Raw genomic sequence first — 27,289 nt, forward strand, 5'->3', positions numbered from 1 at the left:
AAAAAGGTTAAAAGAATATAGATCAACAATCCAATATTTCCACAGAAGCAACACCAGAAGTGTTTTCGATATCGTAAAATTATGAGGTCTCATTAAAATTTTGAAATATGCGGAGAAGAAATGAAATTGTTGTTGACAATGTGTTTACATATGCGATGGCTTCAGAAATAATTAATGATAATAAGCTTGAGCCTCAAACTATAGAAGAATGTCAATATCAAAATAATTGGCCAAAATAAAAAGAAGCAATACAGGCCGAGTTAGACTCATTAGTCAAACGTAAGGTATTTGGACCAGTAGTCCAAACACCTGAGAATGTCAAACCTGTTGGGTGTAAATGAGTTTTGTATGTAAAAGAAATGAAATGAATGAAATTGTGAGATACAAGACGCGTCTTGTAGTACAAGGTTTCTCACAAATGTCTAGTATAGATTATAATGAGACCTATTCCTATGTTATGGATGCAGTTACTTACATATTTCTGATTAGTTTAATAGTTTCTGAAGGACTTGACATTCGCCTCATGGATGTAGTAACAACTTACTTGTATGACTCATTGGATAATGACATATATATGAAAATCCCTCAAGGATTTAAAATGCCTGAAGCATATAATCCAAAACAACAGCAAATGTATTCTGTTAAATTACAAAGATCCATGTATGGATTGAAACAATCTGGATGAATGTGGTACAATCGTCTAAGTGAATATTTGTTGAAAATTGGATATGAAAATAATCTTATATGTCATTGTGTTTTTATCAAGAAGATAAATTCTGAATTTGCTATAGTCGCAGTTTATGTTGATGAGGTAAACATAGTATGAACTCCAGAAAAGATCTTAATGACTACTGACTATTTAATGAAAGGATTTGAAATGAAGGATCTTGGGAAAACAAAATTTTGTCCTGGTTTTAAAGTTGAACATTTAACAAGTGGAATTCTTATTCACCAATTATCTTATGTATAAAAACTTTTGAAACATTTTTATATGGATAAATCTTAACAATTAAGCTCCTAGATGGTTGTTCGTTCACTTGATGTGAAAATGGATCTTTTTCAACCTCAAGAAGATGATGAAGAAATCATTGGTTCTGAAGTACCCTATTGTAGTGCAATAGGAGCACTCTTGTATCTTGCAAATTACACTAAACTAGATATAGCTTTTGCGGTAAATTTGCTGGCAAGATTTAGTTTTACACCAACTCAGAGACATTGGAATGGAGTAAAACATGTTCTTCGTTATCTTTGCGGCACATTTGATATGGGTTTGTTTTACCCAAAAGGAGTAAAGTTTGTGTTGAAAGGATATGCTGATGCTGGATATCTTTCTGATCCTCATAAAGTTCGATCACAAATAAACTATATCTTTACATGTGGTGATACTACTATCTCATGGCGATCTGTAAAGCAAATGATCACTGCTACTTCTTTAAACCATTTAGAAATATTGACAGTTCACGAAGTAAGTCGTGAATGTGTATGGTTATGAACTATAATCCAACACATTAAAGGGACAAGTGAATTATCACTGGAGAATGACAAGCCAACAATGTTGTACAAGGACAATGTAGCATGTATTGCACAAATCAAAGGTGGGTACATAAAATGTGATAGAATTAAACATATTTCACTAAAGTTCTTTTACACTCATGAACTTATGAAGAAAGGAGATGTTGACATTTGCAAAATTCATTCAAGTGACAACGCAACAGATCTATTCACAAAAACATTGCCAACTTCAATTTTAAAAAAGTATATACATAACATTGTAATGCGTCAACTTAAGAACATTTCTTAATTGATTGTATTTTTTAGGGGAAGTATGAATACTGCACTCTTTTTCCTTCGTTAAGGTTTTGTCCCACATGGTTTTCCTTAACGAAGGTTTTTAACGAGACATATTCATAGTGTATAGTCATCTGAAGGGAAGTGTTGTAAAACGTGTATATTATACATGTGGATAACTATTTTGAAAATAGATTATAACTTTTGATATGCCCACATAATGCTTCATTATGGATTTAACCTTTGGGGATGCCAATATAATTTTTGCCTATATAAGGACATATTTTACAATCAAAGTTGATATAGAGATAATTAGTAATATCTAATTCCTGAAGAATTAGAGCTGAATTTTTATAACTTCAAATTTCTTTACTTTAATATTTTCTATATTTCTCTCTTTATTTAATTTACTGCAATAATAATGAAGAGCAATTATATATTGTGATTGGGAGTATGAATTTTCGGTCTCATATTTGAATTTATGTAAATTTAGATATAGTTCAATGGGTGCAATTTTACATCATCTTTTATTTAAATCCGCAAATTTAAACCGAGGCTCAAACTCCAAGTTCCTGAACAAGAGAATAAAGAGATTCTAAGATTATTGAAAGAAAAGAAAATCCGATCAAAAATTCAGTCTTTTTACTCCACTGAAAATCCATTAGACCTCGCTTGCAGAAGAGAGGTAGCCATCTCCAATCTCATGTCCCCCGCCCTCTCCCAATGCTCAAATCCCAAACCTCCATTAATGTACATCAAAATCTCAAGCTCCAATCATTCGGATATCCCACAAGGACCGAACAAATCCATTCTCTAACAGAGAGCACACATCAAAGGCCCGGATTGAAATCTATATTGGTGGATGGCAGCCATGTTTTGCCAGAGATAAAGTTCTCGACGGTGAATGGGTCAGCTTCAATAGGGCTAGTTAAAATATGAAAGCCTTGCCATTTCACTCTATGCGTGGTTATTGACCGAGGTCCCTTGTTCCTGTACTCTGCATAATACAAGTGGCTAAGTGAAGAGCTTCCATCCCATTCCAGCCAGCCCGCCGGATTTACCAACTTATCAAGGAAACTTTCAAGAAACACAGTGCGTGAGAACAGGCGCCACGGTCTTCCGAGGTACGTTGGGGGGCATTGTTTTCCTTTTGCGAGGTCGGCGGCCGCCATGACACTGCAATTTTGTATAGAGATTCCGGTGTTCTGGTCAGGGTTAGACCTACCTTGGGCAGTGATAGTGTTGGTACTATGGCCTTTTCTTACGTAGATGTTACAGTTTTGGAAGACAACGGCAGCATTTCCGAATATGAAGTCTACGGTTCCGTATATGTCACATTCTCTGAAGAACTGTCTTTCGGAATGGACGCAGAGAGTGTCTTGGTACCCTTCGAAGCTGCAATGGTAGAACGCCGAGAGATCGGACATGGAAAGCAGAGCCACAGCTTGGCCATTATTTGGTCCAGCAGTGTTTCGGAATGTGATGTCTCGGCCAATGAATCCATCTCCAAAAACAGCTATGTAGAATTTTAAATGAAAAATTTGTTAATCAAAATCTAATTAAATAGTTTAAATATGATAAATGACGTGCATTCATAACCATTATGGAACTCACCTCACTTTGATAGTTGCCTCTGCCTTTTCAAGATTGGAAAATAGAAAAAATATCACTCTTATTTTTTATTTTTTCAACTTTAACATAGGAAAGTTGGACAAAAAGCAAAAAAAAGATACTCCACAACTCTCTAAAAAAATTTAAAAATAGGAAAAGAACATGACACTTTAATTCTTTAAAAAATTAGAAATAGAAGCTAAAATTATTTTATTTTCAGATGCTAAATATATAGCTCCTCAAATCATTTGAGATTTGTATATTAATCTTCCAATCCAATTAAATAAACTTATAAACTAATATATATATATATATATATATATATATATATAATGTTAAAGTTATTTCCCACAAACCATTTTTGGGGGTTTAACTTGAACTAAAATTTTTTCAAAAATCATTTTGCCCAGAATCTTGATCAAATTATCGTTAGTTGTGTACACGTTCATATTAATTTGATCTCATATTATCAACATTTGATGCAAATAGTAAAAAATAGTGCGAGATTTGAGTAATTTGATCAGTTTGAATTTATTTTAATTGATTAAATAAGAAAAATAAAAATTTTGATCTATATAATTGTTGCTCTATGATATTAATATGACATGATATAAAAGTGCAAATAAACAAATTATGAAAATTCTTTTGTTAAAAAAATCTGTATGTGTGCGTTTATGTCTACACATAATACAATATATGTATAATATCTTGCACACGTAAGCATACATTGTTATTGATTATGCAAATGTTTGTCATTTGAGAAATTAAATTTGAAATTGAATATTACAGTTTTCTGGTGGACTACTTAGTCGTAAATCGATCATATAAAACTCTAATTCATTTGAAATTCTTATATGTTTAAACCGCATGTGAAATGTATAAAAAAAATTAATATTTCATAATTTTAGAATCTTATAGTTGATTGTCTGGTTTAATACAGACACAGGTGCGCACTCACGAACACTGAGCAAGTTTTTTTTTATGGAGAGATGATATTGTAAGTAATAAACCTCTTTATTATTTAGATTAAGTAGAAGAGCTCGTGGATATATGGCACGAGATGCAATGAGTATTGGTTCATTACTTCATTTTTCTAAAGGCTTTTGGAATTTGAGAATAATAGAAAGATTTTTGATGATCGTCTTATATTACTTCATTTCGTTTCGTGTGCAAATACACGTGTGAAAAGACAACCCAATAGTTTCGGCACTAACAACACATGGAGGAGATGGTACAGTATAATTTCTCCCTAAAGTTAACTTTTTTACTAAATAAATACAAATCTTATTCAATATTTCTCTCACCAGCCACTTACAGGCACCACACCTCTTCCTGGTTTATTCGTATGTTTCATAACCACTATGATCGACATGTTAAAAAGGAAAGCCTCTTTTGCAATTTACTTCAAATTTTATGCCTTTTTACCGTTCTGTTCTTACAATTTTACGTGTAATGCAAAATGTTAATTAAATTTATGTGTCGTTTGGATCAGTAAAATATATATCTCAGCGTTGAACTAACGTTGGTGGTATATGCAGAATTTTTCCAAAGACAGTATAGAAACCTTGTATGGATGCATAAAAAAAGGATAGTTAATGAGCAAAATATTATCAATATATGCTATACTGTTTGCATGAATTCTCTAATTAACTTTATATATATATATGTAAGTTACTCACCAACTGTAGCTGAATTGAACGTTGTTGAACCTCCTCTTACGCTTAAGCTATTAGTGATTATTGTTTTCCCAATACCATCTCCCACCAGCATGATGTTCTTCAAGTCACTCCCTATCTCAACTTTTTCTTCATACACCCCAGCCTTCACATAAATCACAAACCTGCTGTCTCCCCTCCGCTGCGATGCCGCGGCAATCGCCTCGTTTATGGTCTTCCGATTCCCCGACCCGCCCTTTTCCACCACAATATTCGCCTGAAAAACTGGCAGGGAAGAACTCGGGGTGCCCTGCCCGTGCTTTCGGTTGCTAGATTTAGCCCAACTGGGAAACTCTTCTGGTTGATTGCCATCCACTGGGTGTGGAACTCTATTGAGTGCTAAGGTGTTGGAGATCAAGTTGGACACATTCTCAATTGACAGTAATGGCAATATGTTGTCGATGACCCCGACCTCGATGAAACCGGAGCGGCACGTCTCAAGGTTTGTAAGGGCGGTGCTGAGCCATGTTTGCGCGTCGCCCTGGGTGCTGTTGGTGGTCGAAATGGTTTGCTGGAGGCGGAAGACGGTGTAGTTGTAGAGTTTGAGACAATCTGCCCATGCAGCCTTTTCGCGATCGTTTCGACACTTGGAACCGAGCGAAACTACGAAGCCATTGGCATCGATGGCGCCTTTGAGAGCGAGCTGCAGGGCCAGTTTGTAGAAATCAGACTTTTGCATGGCCAGATTAGGGTTAAGGTTCTGGTGGCTCAAGGAATGCTTACAGGTTTCTGGGTATGGTGTTTGGCTGCACCACCAATCCGCATCGGCTCGCTGGTCACCGAAAATGGGCGCAAAAAGAAAGATACATGAGAATGATCCAAGCATTAGAAATGTATGAAGGACTACTGCCATTACTGCATACACGACTTAATTGCTGTACGTGACAGAAGCTGACGGAACACAACTATAAAGGATTTGGTTTTTTGAGGCTTAATTTGTATCGAGTTCTTATAAATTATAACTATTATTTTTAAATGGACGGGAAAGTGAGGATGAAGAGTTTACCGTATAATTATTTTTTTTTTTTGAAAGATGAGAGAGCTTTATTAGCTAAAAGAATGTACCCAAAGGGGATAGCACTCGCTGTATAAATATTCTTGTTCAATTATTCACGTGGATGCTCTACCATAGAACATGATGCAACCTCGAAAGAACAAACAATAGAACATGCACATAAGCTCATGTAGACAATTATTAATTAATTGCAATATAACCCTTTAAAATGTTTGTATTATAGTAGAAACCCATGTTTATTATGTTGAGAGCGATAATTAATTAAGGATGGCAGCCCATGTGTCTCTGAATTCCACTTGGGGTGAGTTGCACATACATTAATTTCCGCATTGGGGCTAACTTTTTGGGTCATTAAAGTCAAGGATTAGATTTATAAGTTTCTAAAGTCCGTAATTTTATACTTGGGGGTTTGAATTTTGCCAATGGTAATCTTCAAATTTGAATAATTTCTTAACTAATAAATTGTGCAATTTTCATGTATTTGTCAAAAGGCGCAAATATCATATACTAAAAAGCCTTTTAGAAGTATAGTCTGTAAAGATAATCACCACTTAACTAATTAGCCTTTTTCATATGAACCACATGGTAGACATTGTAAGGGCTTATTCACTTACAAAAACAGGTCTCCTTTTCATTGAAATAATTTTTATTTTTTGATGATTTTTAATTTTTTTTGGGCTGATTTAAACAAAATAATAGAAAAATAAATAAAGAATCTATAATTTTTTTTATTTTAATATAAACATGAACTCTTTTTCTCTTTTTGTATTTCCATTTTTAAATAACAATAAATTATAATACTAGAGCAAAAATAATTATCATATAATAACAATATTAATATCAATAATAATGCCAATATTAGAATAGTAATGACAGTTATTAATATTGATATATAGATTCATGACAAAAGAAATCTTTTCTATATTTTTATTTTTCTATATTTTTTTTCAAAGGTTAGGAGCATCGTAAAAAATGCTCAAATTTGCTTGCAGAATACTTTTAGGGTTAAGGCATCAAAGTGCCCAGTCCCAAATTGCGAGCTCTACTTTGTTTCTTAACAGATGTGAGCACAGCTTGCATTTTTGCAAGGTAGGAGCGCAGACACACCTTCCGACTTCGGAAGTTGGACAAGTGGGAAATCGCTTGCAGCAAGCATCACTAATTGGAGACTTTAGGATGGCAGTAACAAAGGGAGACAAAGACTCCACAAGGTGAAAAATCGAGGGGTAGTGATGTTGAGGTATGGTGGCATAGGACAGTGATGCTGAGGGATCGGTAGGGATGAGCGAGAAATGCGTTGTGGAGCCTTTAGGACCAGTAAAATATTTTGGGGGAGAGGGGCAGAGGAGTGCTTCAGGTGTTTTGTATGATCATAGATCGCCATTAAAATTAAAAGGGAAATTCTATATGATAACTATAAGACTAATTACGCTATACCCAATAAGTAAATATTCTCAAAACGCGAGTGCTGCTATGGATGAGTGATATAATTTCAAAAGATAAATTAAGAAATGAACATATTCGTAATAAATTATGTTTAACACTTGTAAAAGGTAAGATAAGAGAATGTTGACTTTGATGATTTAAGTATTTGAAATGTAGGCCAAGTAGTACTTTAATGAGGATTGAGTTTGTTATTGTTACTAGTAGTAGAAGGGGTCAAGGTAGTGTAAAATAATTTGAAATGAGATATTGAGAAAGCATCTAATAACTCTTAACCTAGTCCAAGAAAATGTCTGTCATCATGTATCAATACCTATTTTTAACCAAGTGTTCTTAGAATTTGGCTATCGTTCTTGTGAAGTTTTTAAGTTTCATTTAGGTCAATTTTGAATATAATTCCTTAATTTATTGAATTAGGACAAATTTTGTGTTATTTATTAGTTATGTTTAACCTATTTTAATCATTCTATGCCTAAAAAGGAAATTTGTAGGTTCCAGGTCAGGAGGAAGTCCTCCTTTGCCTCCACAGGTACTCTTGGAGATAAGAGAGTTTTTAGTAAAACCTTAACTCTTTTATTATAAATAAAAAATTAAGAGAGATGGTGAAAAAGGAGAAATCATCTTGGAGGCACACTCAAGAGGGAGAGAAGGAGCATTTATATTCAAGGGCAATGAGAGCGAAGCTCTATTTAACCTTTGGAGAGGAGATGAAAAAGGGGAGCTTCACATTCAAAAAGAGGGAGGCTCGCATTCATTAGATAAAAAGCTAGACTATACAACTCAATTCATTGAGGACTCATGTTTAATTTTGATGGGAGCACGCGTTCATTATGAAGAGAAAGAGGTTGTACATTCAATCTTGAAAAGCATAAGAAGGATCAAGATTGCACGTACATTATTGAGTCTTGGAAAAAATGGTGATTTTCTTAGTCTTGCTTGTTGAATCCTTCAACAACGGTTTTATATTTGAAGCATGTGAAAACTGAGATGTAGTCCCAAGAGGGGATGTGAATTGAGTTATTTAAAATTTTCTTTTAATTCTTTTTAAGAGTCTTAACCCTTTTTATAATTCTTTCAATCAAAGCTTGATTCTTTATCAATCCACAGCCACACAACACAAGTAAACAATCCATTCATCCAACCAAACTTTAAATCATTCAACCACAATTTAATCAAGAAAACTTTTATAGCAATTCTCAGCTTTTGTTGATAGCCCTATGTAAATAAATTTGATTCAAGTCCTGTAATTAATGTAATTTGATCTTTCTTTATGATAATCAATATAACATCCACACTCTTCCCAAAATTTAGATTTCAAATAAACCTTTTGTTAATAGGTTTTGGGTGTTGATCAACTAACGTATTCCCTTACGGTTTCCACAATCAATATTAATCAACCAACGTACTCCCTTTCGGTTTCCGCAAGCCCAAAAATAAATTAAACTTTAAATTTATTTAAAATCCAAACCATGTTTGTTTTTATGATTAAGAAGTGTAAATTATTCACATAGTTTATATGTATGCTGAAAATAAAGAGAGTAAAGGGAAAGAGAGTGACACCGAGATTTTTACAAGGTTCAGCTTATTCCTAGCCTACGTCCTCGCCTTTGACAAACCACCAAAGGATCCACTAAACCAATTCCTTTGCCGGACGAAACAACACCTTTACACACTCCTTCAATAGGTTAGAGCCCGCCTCTCCAAGTGATACCCCACACTTGGTCGCTCCTTCAATAGGTTAGAGCTACACCTCTCTAAGCGATACCCCACGCTTAGCCGACGATCCAACAACCTGGAATCGTCAAAAAACAATAAGAAACAAGAGAAAATATCTGCCTACGAAAACACTCTCTTAAAGAGCAAATTAGTACAAGTTCAACTCTATATACTTCGGTGTAAAAATATCCATATGAAATAGAATTGAAACTCAAGTATAGAATTTACAAATATCCTTCTTAGATGAAGATTAGCAGTAGGAAATCAAAGGATGAAGGATCAACACTTCAGAATATCTCAACAAAAGAGTTTTTCAATGAGTGAGCAAGAGAAAGCTTTGTAAGAACGAGAGTACTTTCAGCTCATCAATCAGAATTTTCAATTCTTGGTGTGTTTTGATTTACGAAACCATGTATTTATAGACTTTCAAAAGTATTTTCGTGTTGCCCAAGATTACTTGGATTATCTTCCAAGTTTTTAGAAAATTTGGGGCACAAACAACCTTTATTTTGAATTTAAAATATTTAAAAAATTTGTCCGTTAATAGTGTTCAGACGTCGGAACATTCGGGTTTAGTCGTCTGAAGTAGTTTTGCCTCTTTAGAAAACCTTCAAAAAAATCTTCAGTAGTCTGAACTTAATCTTCAGTCTTCTAAAGAAGTTCTTCAAACGTTTTAAGTTACACTTCATTCATCTAAAGTGTTCTGTCTATTGTTTAGTCCTCTGAAGTTCTGTCGTGAATAGTGTTCAGTTTGCTGACAATTTCAACCCCGCTTCAGTATTTTGGTCATAACATTTTTTATACAATTCCAAATTAGATGTTCTGGTGTCAAAATAAATTTAAGATAAAATCCTACAACTTTCATGTTGAACACTTGTTAAAATAAGGTGTGTTTGATAGAGAAAAAAACACCTTAATGAGGATGTAGAAAAAAATGACAGCATTTGGAAAAACCTCTTTTTAGTGCTTTTCATTCCAAAAATAATTTTAACCTTTTTGAAATATCTTTTCACCATATAAAAATATTTTCCAAGTACTGTAAAAGGTATCTAGGTTCAATAAATTAACCTAAGAGCTTCAAAATATTTCAAACGATATTTAAACATTAAAGTACTTACATAAAGACTTCTAAGACATTGACATTCTAAACACTTAAATCTTCATGCTTGCTTTGGCTCTTTCTTTGTCTTCAAGCTTTAATATACTTTAAGTTTTCTCTTTAAACTTCATTTGATCCTTGTGAGCACTTTGACCTTACTTTCTCATATGTGAGCACTGAAATAATATTACTCATAAAAATATGTTAAGTTCCATTAATTTGTTAGCGTCAAAACGGGATTTTAAGCCTTGTAAGACCAACAATCTCTCCCTTTTTTATGATGACAACAATGCAAGTGAAAATTCAGAAATAAATGATAAATCATCTGAAGATAATGACAATGAAAATGAAGTTCAGGAGTTGCCTAGAGATTGAAAATTTATTAGAAACCATCCTCTAGATCAAATCATAGGTGAACCTTCCTGTGGTGTAGCCACAAGATCTTCCTTGAAAAACCTAGTGAGTCATTCCACCTTCTTGTCCCAAGAAGAACCTAATAATATAAAAGAAGTCATTGAGGATGAGTCTTGGGTGATGTCCATGCAAGAAGAACTTAATCAATTTGAAAGAAGCAAAGTGTGGACCCTAGTTCCCAAGTAATTATACAATTATTAAAACCAAATGGGTGTATAAAAATAAGAAAGATGAGAATGGGGTAGTAACTAGGAATAAAGATAGACTAGTTACCCAGGGTTATAATCAGGAAGAGGGAATTAATTTTGATGAAACCTATGCTCCTATTGCTAGAATGGAAGCTATTCGTATGCTACTTGTTTATCTCGCTTTTAAAAATTTTAAATTATTTCAAATGGATGTTAAAAGCGCTTTTCTTAATGGCTATATTAATGAAGAAGTGTGTGTAGAACAACCACCAGGTTTTGAAAATTATAAATGTCCAGATCATGTATACTGGTTGTCTAAAGTCTTGTATGGATTGAAGCAAGCTCATAGAGCTTGGTATGAGAGGTTTAGTGGGTTTCTACTAGAAAATGGGTTTACCTGTGGCAAGATTGACACTACACTTTTCATCAAAACCAAAAATGATGATACGCTTCTAGTTCAAATTTATGTTGATGATATCATTTTTGGAGCCACTAAGGATGAGTTGTGTAATGAGTTTGCCAAATGCATGCAAAGTGAATTTGAAATAAGCATGATGGGCGAACTTTGTTTCTTTTTAGGGCTGCAAATTAAACAAACTAAATATGGAACTTTCATATGCCAATCTAAATATGTCAGGAACTTACTAAAGAAATTTAATATGGAAGATAGTAAAATTCTTGGTACTCCTATGAGTACTTCCATCAAACTTGATAAAGCTGAGCAAGGAATCCATGTTGATGTGAAATTGTATCGTGGGATGATTGGGAGTCTTCGATATCTTATAGCTAATAGACCTGACATTATGTTTAGTGTGTGCATGTGTGCTAGGTTTCTGGCCGCCCGTAAGGAATCTCATCTATTGGTAGTAAAACGAATCCTTAGGTATCTAGTTGGAACTATAGAGTTAGGGTTATGGTATGCTAAGCATATGACCTTTGAGATTGTTAGTTGTACTGATGCTGACTTTGTCGATAGTAAGGTTGATAGGAAGAGTACTAGCAGCACTTGTCACTATCTAGTACAATCTCTCGTTTCTCAATTCTTTTAGAAACAAAATTCAGTTGTCCTATCTATAGCCGAAGCAAAATATATCACGACTGGAAGTTGTTGTGCTCAAACTATTCATATGAAATAATAACTTATGGATTTTGGGTTGCACTACAATACAGTACCGATTAAATATGATAATATTGGCGCAATCAACATTTCAAAGAATCCTATCTCACATTCACAAACTAAACACATTGAGATTAGACATCATTTCCTTTGTGATCATGTGCAGAAAAGGGATTTGGCACTTGAGTTTGTATACACAAATGAACAATGAGCTGACATTTTCACTAAACCACTTCCAAAAGATAAGTTCATACAAATTAGACGCGAACTAGGTCTCATGCATAGTAGGGATGCTTCCTAAATATTTCATAATTTGCTAAAACTTAGGGGGAGTTGTCTAATAAGTTCAAAGTCTAACAATTAATATAACACTTGGTATCTTTCATTGGCTTGGACTTTATGAAATTAGTTATGTTTTACAATGCACAATTCTTATATCTACTGCATGAAAATGATTCCATTTATGTTTTATGTCTTCATCACACTGAAATTGTTTGAGTTGAGTAGTTGTGGATAAACTGTTAGATCTTAAAACTCAAAACAGGTCATTTTTATATAGGAATTTTTGGGAAATGTCTTATTTTCAAACAACATGCTACCGAAATTTTTAAAAATCCCAAACTTCTTTTGTGTACTAATTATCTATACCCAATGCCTGAGGCTATTAATTTCATAGTCCTTTTTTCTATTGCCAAAAGGCGGAGATGTATAAGAGAGGGAAAAAATTGGGTTGACTTGAAAATTGGGTTGAATTGAACTTAAATGAAAAATTATTTGCAGGCAAAAAATTGGGTTGACTTGAAAATTGGGTTGAATTGAACTTAAATGAAAAATTATTTGTATTGATAAAGTTTTACATTATGCAAATTGTTAAGGGGAGCCTTCTAAGGCTATTCCCATTTTTTGCACGATATATTTCTCATCATCGAAAAGGGGGAGAATGTTGACTTTATAGGTCACGCTTGATTTTGATAATGACAAATACTCAAGTATTTGATGGCTTTGAAGTGTATGTGCAAGTTCATTTTAGCAAATCAAGTAATGGCACATCAAAGCAAAGCATGAAGACTCTCAAGATTAGTTTCATGTTGTAATTCATTTTATGTAATATGGGTCTGTAATAGTAATTAAGATATAAGGTCTGTAATAATTACCTACATGCCATGCATATAGGATATATTGTAAGCTCAGTAAGACCCTAGTGAGACCTTAGATCCCAACACAAATACACAATCACTTCCCATAATAACTTGCTCAATCAGGGGATCAAATTGAAATGAATTGAACATAATAAACATAAAATGAGAGACATCGGGCGACCGAACCCCAGGTGTTCAAATCATCTAGAACACCCGAACCGTTAGGGTGTCAATGGTTTGACCAGGTTTCGGGCGACCGAACCTAAAATGACCTTATCGCCCTCGGGCGACCGAACCCTTATAAAGTGACTTTTCACCAACTCGAGCTGCCAAAATTTTCAGTTCAAAACAGGCCTCGGGCGACAGAATCCCTCAATTCGGTTAATCGAACATATTTTCAGGCATCCGAACTGTGTACTAAGTCTTTCTGACTTTTGTTTAGCCAACCGAGTTTTAACTTGGGCACTCGAACCATTCAAAAGACCTTTTTGAGCTGAATCTATTCAAAGTTCAGACCCGAATCCTCTCGGGTTACTTAATTATTTACTGAGGTTAAAAGGGTTAAGCTGGGTTAAAAATTCTAATGTGTTTTAAAACTTTCCTAATAATACCCTACATGTCCTAAACGGTCATAATTTGACCTTAGTCTATATATATGGGTTCATTTGTGTGAATTAGCAACTAATTAAGAAAATCGTTAGTAAAAAATTTTCTCTATTTTCAAAATCCTACCTTGCCCAAATACTCTCAAATCTTCATTCATTTGATACATCTTAGTAGTGTGAGAGCTTATCGATTGTGCTTGCGATTATTAGATATTGCTAATACTTTAATAAGGATTGAGTTAGTTATTGTTACTAGTAGTAGAAGGGGTCAAGGTAGTGTAAAATAATTTTAAATGAGATATTGAGAAAGGATCTAATAAGTCTTAAACTAGCTCAAGAAAATGTCTGTCATCATGTATCGATGCCTATTTTTAACCAAGTGTTCTTAGAATTTGGCTATCGTTCTTGCGAAGTTTTTAAGTTTCATTTAGGTCAATTTTGAATATAATTCCTTAATTTATTGAATAAGGACAAATTTGTGCTATTTATTAGCTATGTTTAACCTATTTTAATCATTCTATGCCTAAAAAGGAAATTTGTAGGTTCCAGTTAGTAAAACCTTAACTCTTTTACTATAAATAAAAAATTAAGAGAGATGGAGAAAAAGGAGAAATCATCTTGGAGGCACACTCAAGAGGGAGAGAAGGAGCGTTTATATTCAAGGGCAATGAGAGCAAAGCTCTATTTAACCTTTGGAGAGGAGATGAAAAAAAGGGAGCTTCACATTCAAAAAGAGGGAGGCTCGCATTCATTAGATAAAAAGCTAGACTATACAACTCAATTCATTGAGGACTCATGTTTAATTTTGATGGGAGCACGCGTTCATTGTGAAGAGAAAGAGGTTGTACATTCAATCTTGAAAAGCATAAGAAGGATCAAGATTGCACGTACATTATTGAGTCTTGGAAAAAATGGTGATTTTCTTAGTCTTGCTTGTTGAATCCTTCAACAACGGTTTTATATTTGAAGCATGTGAAAACCAAGATGTAGTCCCAAGAGGGGATGTGAACTAAGTTATTTAAAATTTTCTTTTATTTCTTTTTAAGTGTCTTAACCCTTTTTATAATTCTTTCAATCAAAGCTTGTTTCTTTATCAATCCACAGCCAAACAACACAAGTAAACAATCAATCATCCAACCAAACTTTAAATCATTTAACCACAATTCAATCAAGAAAACTTTTATAGCAATTCTCAGCTTTTGTTGATAGCCCTATGTAAATAAATTTGATTCAAGCCCTGTAATTAATGTAATTTGATCTTTCTTTATGATAATCAATATAACATCCACACTCTTCCCAAAATTCAAATTTCAAATAAACCTTCCATTAATAGGTTTTGGGTGTTGATCAACTAACGTATTCCCTTACGGTTTCCACAATCAATATTAATCAACCAACGTACTCCCTTTTGGTTTCCGCAAGCCCAAAAATAAATTAAACTTCGGCTTTATTTAAAATCCAAACCACATTTGTTTTTATGATTAAGAAATGTAAATTATTCACGTAGTTTATATGTGTGCTGAAAATGAAAAGAGTAAAGGGAAAGAAAGTGACACCGAGATTTTTACGAGGTTCAGCTTATCCCCAGCCTACGTCCTCGCCTTTGGCAAACAACTAAAGGATTCACTAAACTAGTTCCTTTGTTGGGCGAAACAACACCTTTACACACTCCTTCAGTAGGCTAGAGTCCTCCTCTCCAAGTGATACCCCACACTCGGTCACTCCTTCAATAGGTTAAAGCTACACCTCTCTAAGCGATACCCCACGCTTAGCCAACGATCCAACAACCTGGAATCGTCAAAAAACAACAAGCAACAAGAGAAAATATCTGCGTATAAAAATACTCTCTTAAAGAGCAAATTAGTACAAGTTCAACTCTATATACTTCAGTGTAAAAGTATCCATATGAAATAGAATTGAAGCTAAAGTATAGAATTTACAAATATCCTTCTTAGATGAGGATTAGCAGTAGGAATTCAAAGGAGGAAGGATCAACACTTCAGAATATCTCAACAAAAGAGTTTTTCAATGAGTGACCAAGAGAAAGCTTTGTAAGAACAAGAGTACTTTCAGCTTATCAATCAGATTTTTCAATTCCTGGTGTGTTTTGATTTGCAAAACCATGTATTTATAGGCTTTCAAAAGTATTTTCGTGTTACCCAAGATTACTTGGATTATCTTCCAAGTTTTTAGAAAATTTGGGGCACAAGCAACCTTTATTTTGAATTTAAAATATTTAAAAAATTTATCCGTTAACAGTGTTTAGACGTCGGAACATTCGAGTTCAGTCGTCTGAAGTGGTTCTGCCTCTTTATAAAACCTTCAAAAAAATCTTCAGAAGTCCAAACTTAATCTTCAGTCTTCTGAAGAAATTCTTCAAACGTTTGAAGTTACACTTCAGTCATCTAAAGTGGTTCTGTCTATTGTTCAGTCCTTTGAAGTTCTGCCGTGAACAGTGTTCAGTTTGCTGACAACTTCAACCCCGCTTCAGTATTTTGGTCATAACATTTTCTATACAATTCCAAATTAGATGTTCTGGTGTCAAAATAAATTTAAGATAAAATCCTACAACTTTCATGTTGAACACTTGTTAAAATAAGGTGTGTTTGATAGAGAAAAAAACACCTTAATGAGGATGTAGAAACAAATGACAGCATTTGGAAAAACCTCTTTTTAGTGCTTTTCATTCCAAAAATAATTTTAACCTTTTTGAAATATCTTTTCACCATATAAAAATATTTTCCAAGTACTGTAAAAGGTATCTAGGTTCAATAAATTAACCTAAGAGCTTCAAAATATTTCAAACGATATTTAAACATTAAAGTACTTACATAAAGACTTCTAAGACATTGACATTCTAAACACTTAAATCTTCATGCTTGCTTTGGCTCTTTCTTTGTCTTCAAGCTTTAATATACTTTAAGTTTTCTCTTTAAACTTCATTTGATCCTTGTGAGCACTTTGACCTTGCTTTCTCATATGTGAGCCCTGAAATAACATTACTCACACAAATATGTTAAGTTCCATTAATTTGTTAGCGTCAAAACGGGATTTTAAGCCTTGTAAGGCCAACAATCTCTCCCTTTTTTATGATGACAACAATGCAAGTGAAAATTCAAAAATAAATGATAAATCATCTGAAGATAATGACAATGAAAATGAAGTTCAGGAGTTGCCTAGAGATTGGAAATTTATTAGAAACCATCCTCTAGATCAAATCATAGGTGAACCTTCCTGTGGTGTAGCCACGAGATCTTCCTTGAAAAACCTAGTGAGTCATTCCGCCTTCTTGTCCCAAGAAGAACCTAAAAATATTAAAGAAGTCATTGAGGATGAGTCTTGGGTGATGTCCATGCAAGAAGAACTTAATCAATTTGAAAGAAGCAAAGTGTGGACCCTAGTTCCTAGGCCAAGTAATCATACAATTATTAAAACCAAATGGGTGTATAGAAATAAGAAAGATGAGAATGGGGTAGTAACTAGGAATAAAGATAGACTAGTTACCCAGGGTTATAATCAGGAAGAGGGAATTAATTTTGATGAAACCTATGCTCCTATTGCTAGAATGGAAGCTATTCGTATGCTACTTGCTTATCTCGCTTTTAAAAATTTTAAATTATTTCAAATGGATGTTAAAAGCGCTTTTCTTAATGGCTATATTAATGAAGAAGTGTATGTAGAACAACCACCCAGTTTTGAAAATTATAAATGCCCAGATCATGTATACTGGTCGTCTAAAGTCTTGTATGGATTAAAGCAAGCTCCTAGAGCTTGGTATGAGAGGTTTAGTGGGTTTCTACTAGAAAATGGGTTTACTTGTGGCAAGATTGACACTACACTTTTCATCAAATCCAAAAATGATGATATGTTCCTAGTTCAAATTTATGTTGATGATATCATCTTTGGAGCCACTAATGATGAGTTGTGTAATGAGTTTGTCAAATGCATGCAAAGTGAATTTGAAATAAACATGATGGGTGAACTTAGTTTCTTTTTAGGGCTGCAAATTGGATAAGCTAAATATGAAACTTTCATATGCCAATCTAATTATGTCAGGGACTTACTAAAGAAATTAATATGGAAGATAGTAAAATTCTTAGTACTCCTATGAGTACTTCTAATAAACTTGATAAAGCTGAATGAGGAATCCCCGTTGATGTGAAATTGTATCGTAACATGATTGGGAGTCTTCTATATCTTACAGCTAGTAGACCTAATATTATGTTTAGTGTGTGCATGTGTGCTAGGTTTCAGGCCATTCCTAAGGAATCTCATCTACTGGTAGTAAAATGAATCCTTAGGTATGTAGTTAGAACTATAGAGTTAGGGTTATGGTATCCTAAGCATACGACCTTTGAGATTGTTAGTTTTACTGATGCTGACTTTGCTGGTAGTAAGGTTGATAGGAAGAGTACTATCGGCACTTGTCACTATTTAGTACAATCTCTCGGTTCTTGGTTCTCTAAAAAACAAAATTCAATTGTCATATCTACAGCCGAAGCAAAATATATCGCGACTAGAAGTTGTTGTGCTCAAACTATTCATATGAAACAACAACCTATGGATTTTGGGTTGCACTACAATAAAGTACCGATTAAATATGATAATACTAGTGCAATCAACATTTCAAAGAATCCTATCTCACATTCACCAACTAAACACATTGAGATTAGACATAATTTCCTTTGTGATCATGTGCAGAAAAGGGATGTGACACTTGAGTTTGTATGCACAAATGAACAATGAGCTAACATTTTCACTAAACCACTTCCAGAAGATGGGTTCATACAAATTAGACGTGAATTAGGTCTCATGCATAATAGAGATGTTTCCTAAATACTTCATAATTTTCTTAAACTTAGTGGGAGCTGTCTAATAAGTTCAAAGTCTAACAATTAATATAACACTAGGTATCTTTCATTGGCTTGGACTTTATGAAATTAGTTATGTTTTACAATGCACAATTTCATATCTATTGCATGATAATGATTCAATTTATGTTTTATATCTTCATCATACGGAAACTGTTTGAGTTGAGTAGTTGTGGATAAACTGTTAGATCTTAAAATTCAAAACAGGTCATTTTTATACAGGAATTTTTGGGAAAAATGTCTATTTTCAAACGGCATGCTACCGAAATTTTTAAAATTCCCAAACTTCTTTTGTGTACTAATGTTCTATACCCAATGTCTAAGGCTATTAATTTCATAACCCTTTTTTCTATTGCCAAAAGGGGAAGATGTATAAGAGAGGGAAAAATTGGGTTGAGTTGAAAATTGGGTTGAATTGAAGTTAAATGAAAAATTATTTGCAGGCAAAAATTAGGTGGACTTGAAAATTGGGTTGAATTGAACTTAAATGAAAAATTATTTGCATTGATATATTTTTACATTATGCATATTGTTAAGGGGAGCCTTCTAAGGCTATTCTCATTTTTTGCATGATATATTTGTCATCATCAAAAAGGGGGAGAGCGTTAACCTTATTGGTCACACCCAGTTTTGATAATGACAAATACTCAGGTATTTGATGGCTTTGAAGTGTATGTGCAGGTTCATTTTAGCAAATCAAGAAATGGCACATCAAAGCAAAGCATGAAGACTCTGAAGAATAGTTTCATGCTATAATTCATTTTATGTAATATGAGTCTGTAATAGTAATTAAGATATAAGGTCTGTAATAATTACCTGCATGTCATGCATATAGGATATACTGTAAGCTCAGTAAGACCCTAGTGAGACGTTAGGTCCCAACACAAATGCACAATCGCTCCCCATTATAACTTGCTCAATCAGGGGATCAAGTTGAAATGAATTGAACTTAATAGGCATAAAATGAGAGAGGTCGGGTGACCGAACCCCAAGTGTTCAAATCATCTCGGGCGCGCAAACCGTTAGGATGTTAATGGTTTGACCAGGCTTCGAGCGACTGAACCTAAAATGACCCTATCGCCCTTTGTCGATCGAACCCTTATAAACTGAATTTTCACAAACTTGGGCTGCCGAACTTTTCAATTCAAAATAGGCCTCGGGCGACCGAATCCCTCAGTTCAGTTAATCGAATGTATTTTCGGGCACCCGAATCGCGCACTAAATCTTTCTGACTTTTGTTCAACCAACTGAGTTTGAACTTGGGCACTCGAACCATTTAAAAGACCTTTTTGAGCTAAATCTATTCGGGCGACCAAACTAAAGTTCAGCCACCCGAATCCTCTCAGGTTAATTATTTATCGGGGTTAAAAGGGTTAAGTTGGGTTAAATATTCTAATGTGTTTTAAAACTTTCCTAATAATACCCTACATGTCCTAAATGATCATAATTTGACCTTGGTCTATATATATGGGTTCATTTGTGTGAATTAGCAACTAATTAAGAAAGTCATTAGTAAAAAGTTCTCTCTATTTTCAAAATCTTACCTTGCCCAAATACTCTCAAATCTTCATTCCTTTTATATACCTTCGTAGTGTGAGAGCTTATTGATTGTGCTTGCGATTACTAGATATTGCTAATACTCTTATAGTATTGATTGATTATTTGATATTGATTTTGGGGAGTTTGGCTAAGTTTTATCTCACAGATTTGAACTTTATAAATCTTATGTTGGGATAAACTAGCAAGCTTAAGGATCTTTACATTGTCATTGCAAAATTCCTATAGCTTTGTTTTTGTTATGCAAAATTATTTCCTACAAGTGATAATATTTTTCAAACTACTCTTGTGCTCATTGTATTGAAGGAAAATATTTTTTGAGATAGTTTGATTATCTAATTAGCATCTTTGAAATCCTGATCTGTTATTGAGATTTGATATAACTTGTTTCAAAGATAGAGCTTGATTAGAATACTTTTAAACATTTTGGTGATCATATCTTGTTGAGTGTTGTTTGCATAAATATTCACATCACTGAACTTACATTTTTTATATTGTTGATGTGCATGTGATTGATTACGTTTGGTATATATCTACTTTATTGAGAAGCATAATCATTGTATCGGTCATATTGTGAAAATACTGTTGTATTCGAGGCATGGCTTGAGGGGGCGGTAATCCAGCCTAATAAGGATTGGTTATAAAGGTTAAGGTCAGTCATGTGTTAATTGACCTGGTTGTTTTGGTACTGCTCCACTCATTAAGTGAGCCTTATAGTGGTAATCCTTGTGCTTAGCCAAGGAGAGATGTAGGCAGTTTGCCAAACCTCGATAACATTTCTAGGTGTCATATCTTATTTACTGCTTTTTGGTGCATGTTTGATCAATTTTATTGTGCAATTTAAGTTCCCCTGCATATTTAAATTGATTTAATTTATCTGCATTAGATTGACCATAAGGTTGTGTAATACTGCTGTTAGGGGATTAACTTAGGGCATTAATTTTTTAAAATACCAATTCACACCCCCCCCCCCTTCTCGGGTTCATGGTAAAGCTTACACTTACCCAATGGGCTTAGATAAAGTACAAACTTAGAGAAGTGGTTCACACACCCCCCCAAAGACATTTTCTCATGGGAGCTAATAGTACTACACCCCTATCTATTCCTAAAAAGGAAAAGCTCGGGTAAAAAGCTTGTGAAAGTGTGTGCATTCAGATTGATTTAAAAGCCTATCCCCTAATCCCAATATATCATCAAACATGCATATAGGAGTTCTATACACAAGCAAAATATTTACAAGTACACAACAATTATTCATATTCACAAGTAAAATATCATGGAGTAATTGAAAAGACCATTAAATTCATATTTTGGATAATCACATTTCATTAATGGTGCGACTCTCAAAGTCCTGAGTGGAGTCGCCAAGTTGTCGCAACATCTCGAAGAATGGCTCAGAATGGTAAGGAATAATAATAATAATATAAGTTTGATGGAGTTGTCACTAACTTGTTAATTTCCTTAGTGCAGTTAGTTCACCAAATTACTACTTGTTGATTGGCTTCTAGACTAATCCTAAGGCCAAGGAACCAATAGTCTTGGTCTACTTTTATTAGAGTTGGGATTGGAAGTTCAATTACACGAGGGGAAGGTACTAGCACCCCCTACACACCCTTCAACAAATGGTACCAAATTAATCATTAATTATCCCTAAATTGAATATAATGGTTTTAATTAACTCCTTTAAAAAATCAAAAGAATATTAATATTTTAAAATAAATAAATAAATAAATAAATAAGTGTAATTTAAGAATGTCTAATAAGACTTCCAAAGGAGGAGATCTTATTAGATAAACCCCCTTAGAACTAATATAGGTGAGGTCTAAAATATCTCTTTACCTATTGTTTAATCATTGGGATGCACACACACAATAATAAAATATATACAGATAATAAATTCATCAAAATTCATAAAATTTGATCTAAAAGAGTCTTTAAAATATTCCCACATTTAAAAAAGAAAAAAGATTTTTTTGAAAAATTTTCAACATTTTTCTTAAATTTTCTAGGAATTTTAAAAACATTTTCTTTATTTTTGATATATTTATTTTCTTATTTTTTTTTATCTAAGTCAAAATAGCTCAAATAACTTTTAATTATTCTTTTCTAATTTGTTTACTATTTTTTTCAATTTTTTAAAATTAAACTGAGACGGCAATTCAAAAAAAGTTAGATTGGTCCAACCGGTCTGAATCGGCTAGAAAGAGAGGCACGTGTTAGCTAAAGGTGGCAACACGTGTTCCTATTTTTTATTTTTTTTTAATCTACTATACTAGGGTGGCGTCAGTATGACCTCACCCACCACGTGGTAATATTTTTCCTTTTTTCATTTTTATTTTTTATTTTTTTAAATTTTTTACAGTAAGGTGACGTCAACATGACATCACTCGCCATGTAGTAGCCTCTGGTTGGTTCTAGAGATTTGACATGGATTGTTGATGTGGCAGAAATTCGATCATTTAGAGAAAGCATATATTTGACGGCTAAGATTGTGCCACATCGCTTTTCGAAGATGTGGCCTTGGTTGTGCCATGTGACACCATACAATTGATTGCACGTGTCCCACTAACATGTATATAAAAGTATTTTTCTTTCGCTCCATCTTCTTTTCTTTGCTTCTCTCTTTGTCTCTCTTTTCTTTTTATTTCTTTCTTCTTTCCCATAGATTTTGCCTTGTTTCTCCTTTTTCCAGATCTCTCCCTTTTCTCTTTGTTTTCTCTTTAATCTCTTCTTTTCTCTCAGTTTTTCTTCCTTCTCTCTCCTTTTTCTACAAATCTCTCTGCTTCTTCTCTCTCTCTCTCTATATCTTTCTTTCCCCGATCTTTCTAACTCTTTCTTTGTCTCTTTCTTCTTCCCCAGCAAATTTTCCCCTCTTTCTCTCCTCTATTTTTTGTAGATCTCTCTACTTATTCTCTCTCTTTTTCTTTCTCTTTCTGTTTCTTTCTTAATTTTTCATCCGATCTTTCTAACTCTTTTTTTTTTTCTCATTTTTCTTTTTTACAAGTTTAGTGAACCTTGCAAAGAGCAAAGAACAAGAGCTCTCTATTAAATCCTTGGAATCTCCAAACCAGTAGATCCACAAGGGAATCCAAAGGTAGATAATAATCTTCCTTTTGAATCTCTTTTTGTTCTTTTCTTTTTTTAGGTTTTTTTTCTTATTTGATATGCTTTCTTGGATTTTCATACGATCTAAATAGGAATTTAAGGGTTAATAAACCTAGGTTCTAACCCAAGTTAAGTTCAAGCTTAGGCTTAGGTTAGGGTTAGATTTGGGCTTCAATTGATTGTGGGCTCATTTGGGCCTAGATTCTAAATTCTAGATTGGGCTGAACCGAGTCGGGCAAAATTGGGCTTTGGGTTAATTAAATTATGAATTATGCTGAAATGTTTCAGGTCCAATTGGTCTTTGCGTTAATTAAATTCTGAATTAAGCTATGGATTTAACTAAATTTTGTATTTGGCTTAACTATCTCAGGCCTAATTGGGTTTTGGATTTAACCAAATGGGCTATAGGGCAAGGTCAAAGGTCAATGGACCTGGGTCTCGGGTCTACAGGTCGACGAGTTATATTTGGGTCAAGTTGGCTCGAATTCAAATAATTGGTTATGGATATTCCTAATTCAGTCTAAATTATAAATAAATAAAAAAATTGAATTTAAACACTAACTACAGAAATTCAAAACCCATCATTGGTTAGAGATTTGCAAAATCAAATTGTACTTACCTCTGCTTTCGAATTCTCCACTCCATGCCTCTTGAATTTCCTTCTATTGCACTTGCCTTTCAAACCCAAGCTTCTCTCCTTCCTTTTCGCCTGAACATTTTAATTTCAAGCCCCTACTACAATTCAAACCCTTCAATTTTCAATATTCCTTGATTTCTTCGATCTCAGCCACTCAATTTCTCAACAACTCACTCTTAATTTTTCAACAAAAACAACTCCTTTCTCACTCTCTCCCACTCTCAATAGTCTGTCTGTCCCTCCCACTCTTTGAAGGCCTCTATTTATAGGTATAAGAGAAGCAATTGAATTAAATTTTATTGATCAATCAATTTTAAATTGATCAATCAAACTTAAAGCTAATTAGTTAATCAAATTGATTAACCAATTTAAGTTGCTCAATGACATTTAAAATATCATTTATCTTTCACTTTTAATTTCATAACTAATTCTCTTTTGTGCACATGTGTAGGTACCGGCATAGGGAATTGGAGTCTCTGACCTTTTTTTTATTTCATTCTTTTTTTTCTATTTTTCTTATTATAATGTAAAAAAATAATTCAATTTCCCTATATATTTTTTTTTATTTCTTGTGTTTTCTCATTTTACAAAAAAGTCTTACCCAATTTTTGTTATATAAGTTCGGACAAAATGGGGTGTCTGCAATTGTTATATGTGATTTTTAAATGCCAACCAAGTAAGAGAGAGAGAGAGAGAGAGAGAGAGAGAGAGAGAGAGAGAGAGAGAGAGAGAGAGAGAGAGAGAGAGAGAGAGAGATAAGTTAGATATTTTGGAAACATGCATTACCATTTCAACTAGCATGTGAAAACATGCTTGTCCTTTTTGTCTTTCTAATGCTACTAGCAAATATATCACATGCTTTTTAATTGCAAGCAAATAATCTTCTAATGTAAATATATTTAAACTAACTAAATTTTCAAATTAAGAAACAATTAAAAACCATGTTAGATAATTTCTATTATAGTTTGCTTCTTAAACAAATTGATATTACCTTATCAAAACTAAAAGTTCAATTTTATTTTGTTCCTTTTTGTCAAAAAAGTGTATATTCTTCTATTTGGTTTGATGATGATTTTTTTCATGATTTTAAACTATTATATTGTTTTGTCAAAATACATTGAAAGGTATTATTGCGGCTATTAAAGATTTTACAGGTATTTTAGTCACGTTTAGTAACTATATATATAGAACTGTACTAAAATATATATTGTAGTAGCAAATTTGTGCACGAAAGTGGTTTGAATTTTTTACAAGTTTAAAAATATATGGGCTGTCTTAAAAATTGGGAAAATAATGTTGAGACTCTAATAGTACACAACTAAGTTGTGATTGTCTCAAGATTTAAAAATAAAGCTTAATTTTTTTTCTTTTTTTATTTATTAAAAAGTCACTTTTATGAATTGTAACATTTTTCATCATTATCAACCTTCTTTTAATAATAAAGCTTCGTAATTAGTTTATTTCTTCAATTGTACATATTTTTCGAATCATGTGCATAACACATGGATAAATATTAATATACCAAATTTGTTTACTCCTTTTTTTTTTTTTTTCAGTCTACCCAATAATTTTTTTACTTCAGTCCCATACAAAATGTAAAATAAAATCATCCCTATGCGTTCATGTGCATAGCATCGGGTTTGTATTTTGCAATAAATTAAATTTGAACAAATTCCTAACCAATAAATTAAGCAATTTTAGCATATACTTTTTTTAGAAGAAGGTAAAGAAGATCATATATTAGCTTAAAAGGGATATGGTACAAATTACATATCCGCTAAATCTCCTTAATTTAGAAATCCTACATTTGGCATCCTCGAAAAAATAAAACACAATAGAGTCATAGTTCAAAACAATATTTTTAAAGATTATTTTGTTTCTACTCCTTCAAATATGATAAACACTAGAAGCAAAGGAGATAAGGCACAAATCTAATTTAGTCAAAAACATAGAGAAATTAGCCTTTCCAAATCCTTTCCTAGATGAAACCAGGCTTAGGAAAATTAAGATACTAGGCCACTTTCCTATAAATCCCTTATGAGTGAGTAGCTACAATGGAAAAAATAGATGATTTCTTGATCCAAATTTAGATTGCTAGAAAGGCAATGGTCCACTTGAGAATTCCATTTAACAATGTTACCTTTGGTCTTTAATTTATTTCAAACAGTTAGCTACATAATGAAGGACTGCCTTGGGATGCAATGCTAAAACTAAAGGATTTTGCGCCAAGGGATAATTGGATTTTTCTCTCTTATAGAGCTTTTGTTCAATTTACACTATATGATCAAATAAAAGCAACCTTAGGATTTTTACCCTCGACTACAAATAGGTGTATATCACCCTATATGAAAGCCCTAAAATCCTCTCATATATATAGCCTTATATGAAAACCCTAAAATCCCCTCATATGATAACATAATTACACAATGCCCTAGTCCAAACATGCTATATATGCTACCACTGTAAATCTTCTTGTCCTTCGCGCAAAATCTCCCTCTTGTAATAAACTTCAAGTGGTTAAAATACTTTTAAAATATAAGCTATAACCCAACAATCTCCACCTTGACTAATATTCATCTCTTTGGAGCTTTTAAACCTATACCTCCACCTTAAGTTGCATATCACTGATTCAGAAACAAGAAATTTGGAGTAAGTTCAAGCAATACATGAACTTTCCCTTAATAACAACCTTCATTAACATATTATTTGTATTTTATTATGTAGCCACTTTAACCAATTGAATCTCCTTACGTCCAATCTACTGTTGTATCTTGTGATGTCTCATCACAATATATTTTTTGTTTTTTTTTCTAGTATGATAGTCTTAATTTATTGTTAAGTGAACGGTACAATGATTGTCACAATGCAAACGAATAGTCTGCTACTCTATGCCAAGTTCAATTGCATATCCCTTCAACCACATAGCCTTTTTTGCAACATTTATCGCTGTCATATATTTTGCCTCATATGTAGATAATGTGACAGCTAACTGTAACATGGATTTCTAGCAAATAGTTTTGGCTACCTGTGGTAGACCTCTTGTCATCCAAATTTCCTGTATAATCTACATCAACAAATCCTGGTACTAAAGTTGAATAATGTTTTATACCAAACTCAATGCCAGAATCTACCATGTGTTTCAAGTACCCAAGGACTCACTTCAAAGCACTCTAATGCTCCTTGCCTAGATTTGCTATAAACTTACTCACATACTAACTTTATGGGCAAGATTTGAACTAATACACACCATGCATAATGCATACATAAAG

General features: G+C 33.3%; 2 protein-coding genes and 1 long non-coding RNA gene across 3 annotated transcripts; 2 read left to right on the plus strand and 1 right to left on the minus strand.

The window, feature by feature from the left end:
- The first annotated feature begins 1,021 nt into the window (after window positions 1-1,021).
- Window positions 1,022-1,492, plus strand: LOC131156086 (secreted RxLR effector protein 161-like). The gene has a single exon (XM_058109535.1). The coding sequence runs from the start codon at window positions 1,022-1,024 to the stop codon at window positions 1,490-1,492; it is 471 nt and encodes a 156-aa protein (XP_057965518.1).
- A 1,126-nt stretch (window positions 1,493-2,618) lies between these two features.
- On the minus strand, window positions 2,619-5,967 carry LOC131156087 (pectinesterase 2-like). The gene is made up of 2 exons (XM_058109536.1): window positions 5,079-5,967; window positions 2,619-3,304 (listed from the first exon to the last, which is right to left on the minus strand). Exons 1-2 carry the CDS (start codon window positions 5,965-5,967, stop codon window positions 2,619-2,621), a joined length of 1,575 nt encoding a protein of 524 aa, XP_057965519.1.
- A 16,947-nt stretch (window positions 5,968-22,914) lies between these two features.
- LOC131155255 (uncharacterized) lies at window positions 22,915-24,590 on the plus strand. The gene is made up of 2 exons (XR_009136774.1): window positions 22,915-23,372; window positions 24,472-24,590. It is a non-coding gene; the product is annotated as an uncharacterized LOC131155255 (long non-coding RNA).
- Window positions 24,591-27,289: the final 2,699 nt, after the last annotated feature.

This window comes from Malania oleifera, chromosome 5, assembly GCF_029873635.1.
Source record: "Malania oleifera isolate guangnan ecotype guangnan chromosome 5, ASM2987363v1, whole genome shotgun sequence".
Taxonomy (NCBI): domain Eukaryota; kingdom Viridiplantae; phylum Streptophyta; class Magnoliopsida; order Santalales; family Ximeniaceae; genus Malania; species Malania oleifera.

Coding starts and splice junctions, on each gene's coding strand:
- LOC131156086 (XM_058109535.1), top strand. CDS start 1,022: ATGGTTGTTCGTTCACTTGATGTGAAAATGGATCTTTTTCAACCTCAA.
- LOC131156087 (XM_058109536.1), bottom strand. CDS start 5,967: ATGGCAGTAGTCCTTCATACATTTCTAATGCTTGGATCATTCTCATGT. Junction 3,305..5,078: donor GTTCAATTCAGCTACAGTTG/GTGAGTAACTTA, acceptor AATTCTACATAG/CTGTTTTTGGAGATGGATTC.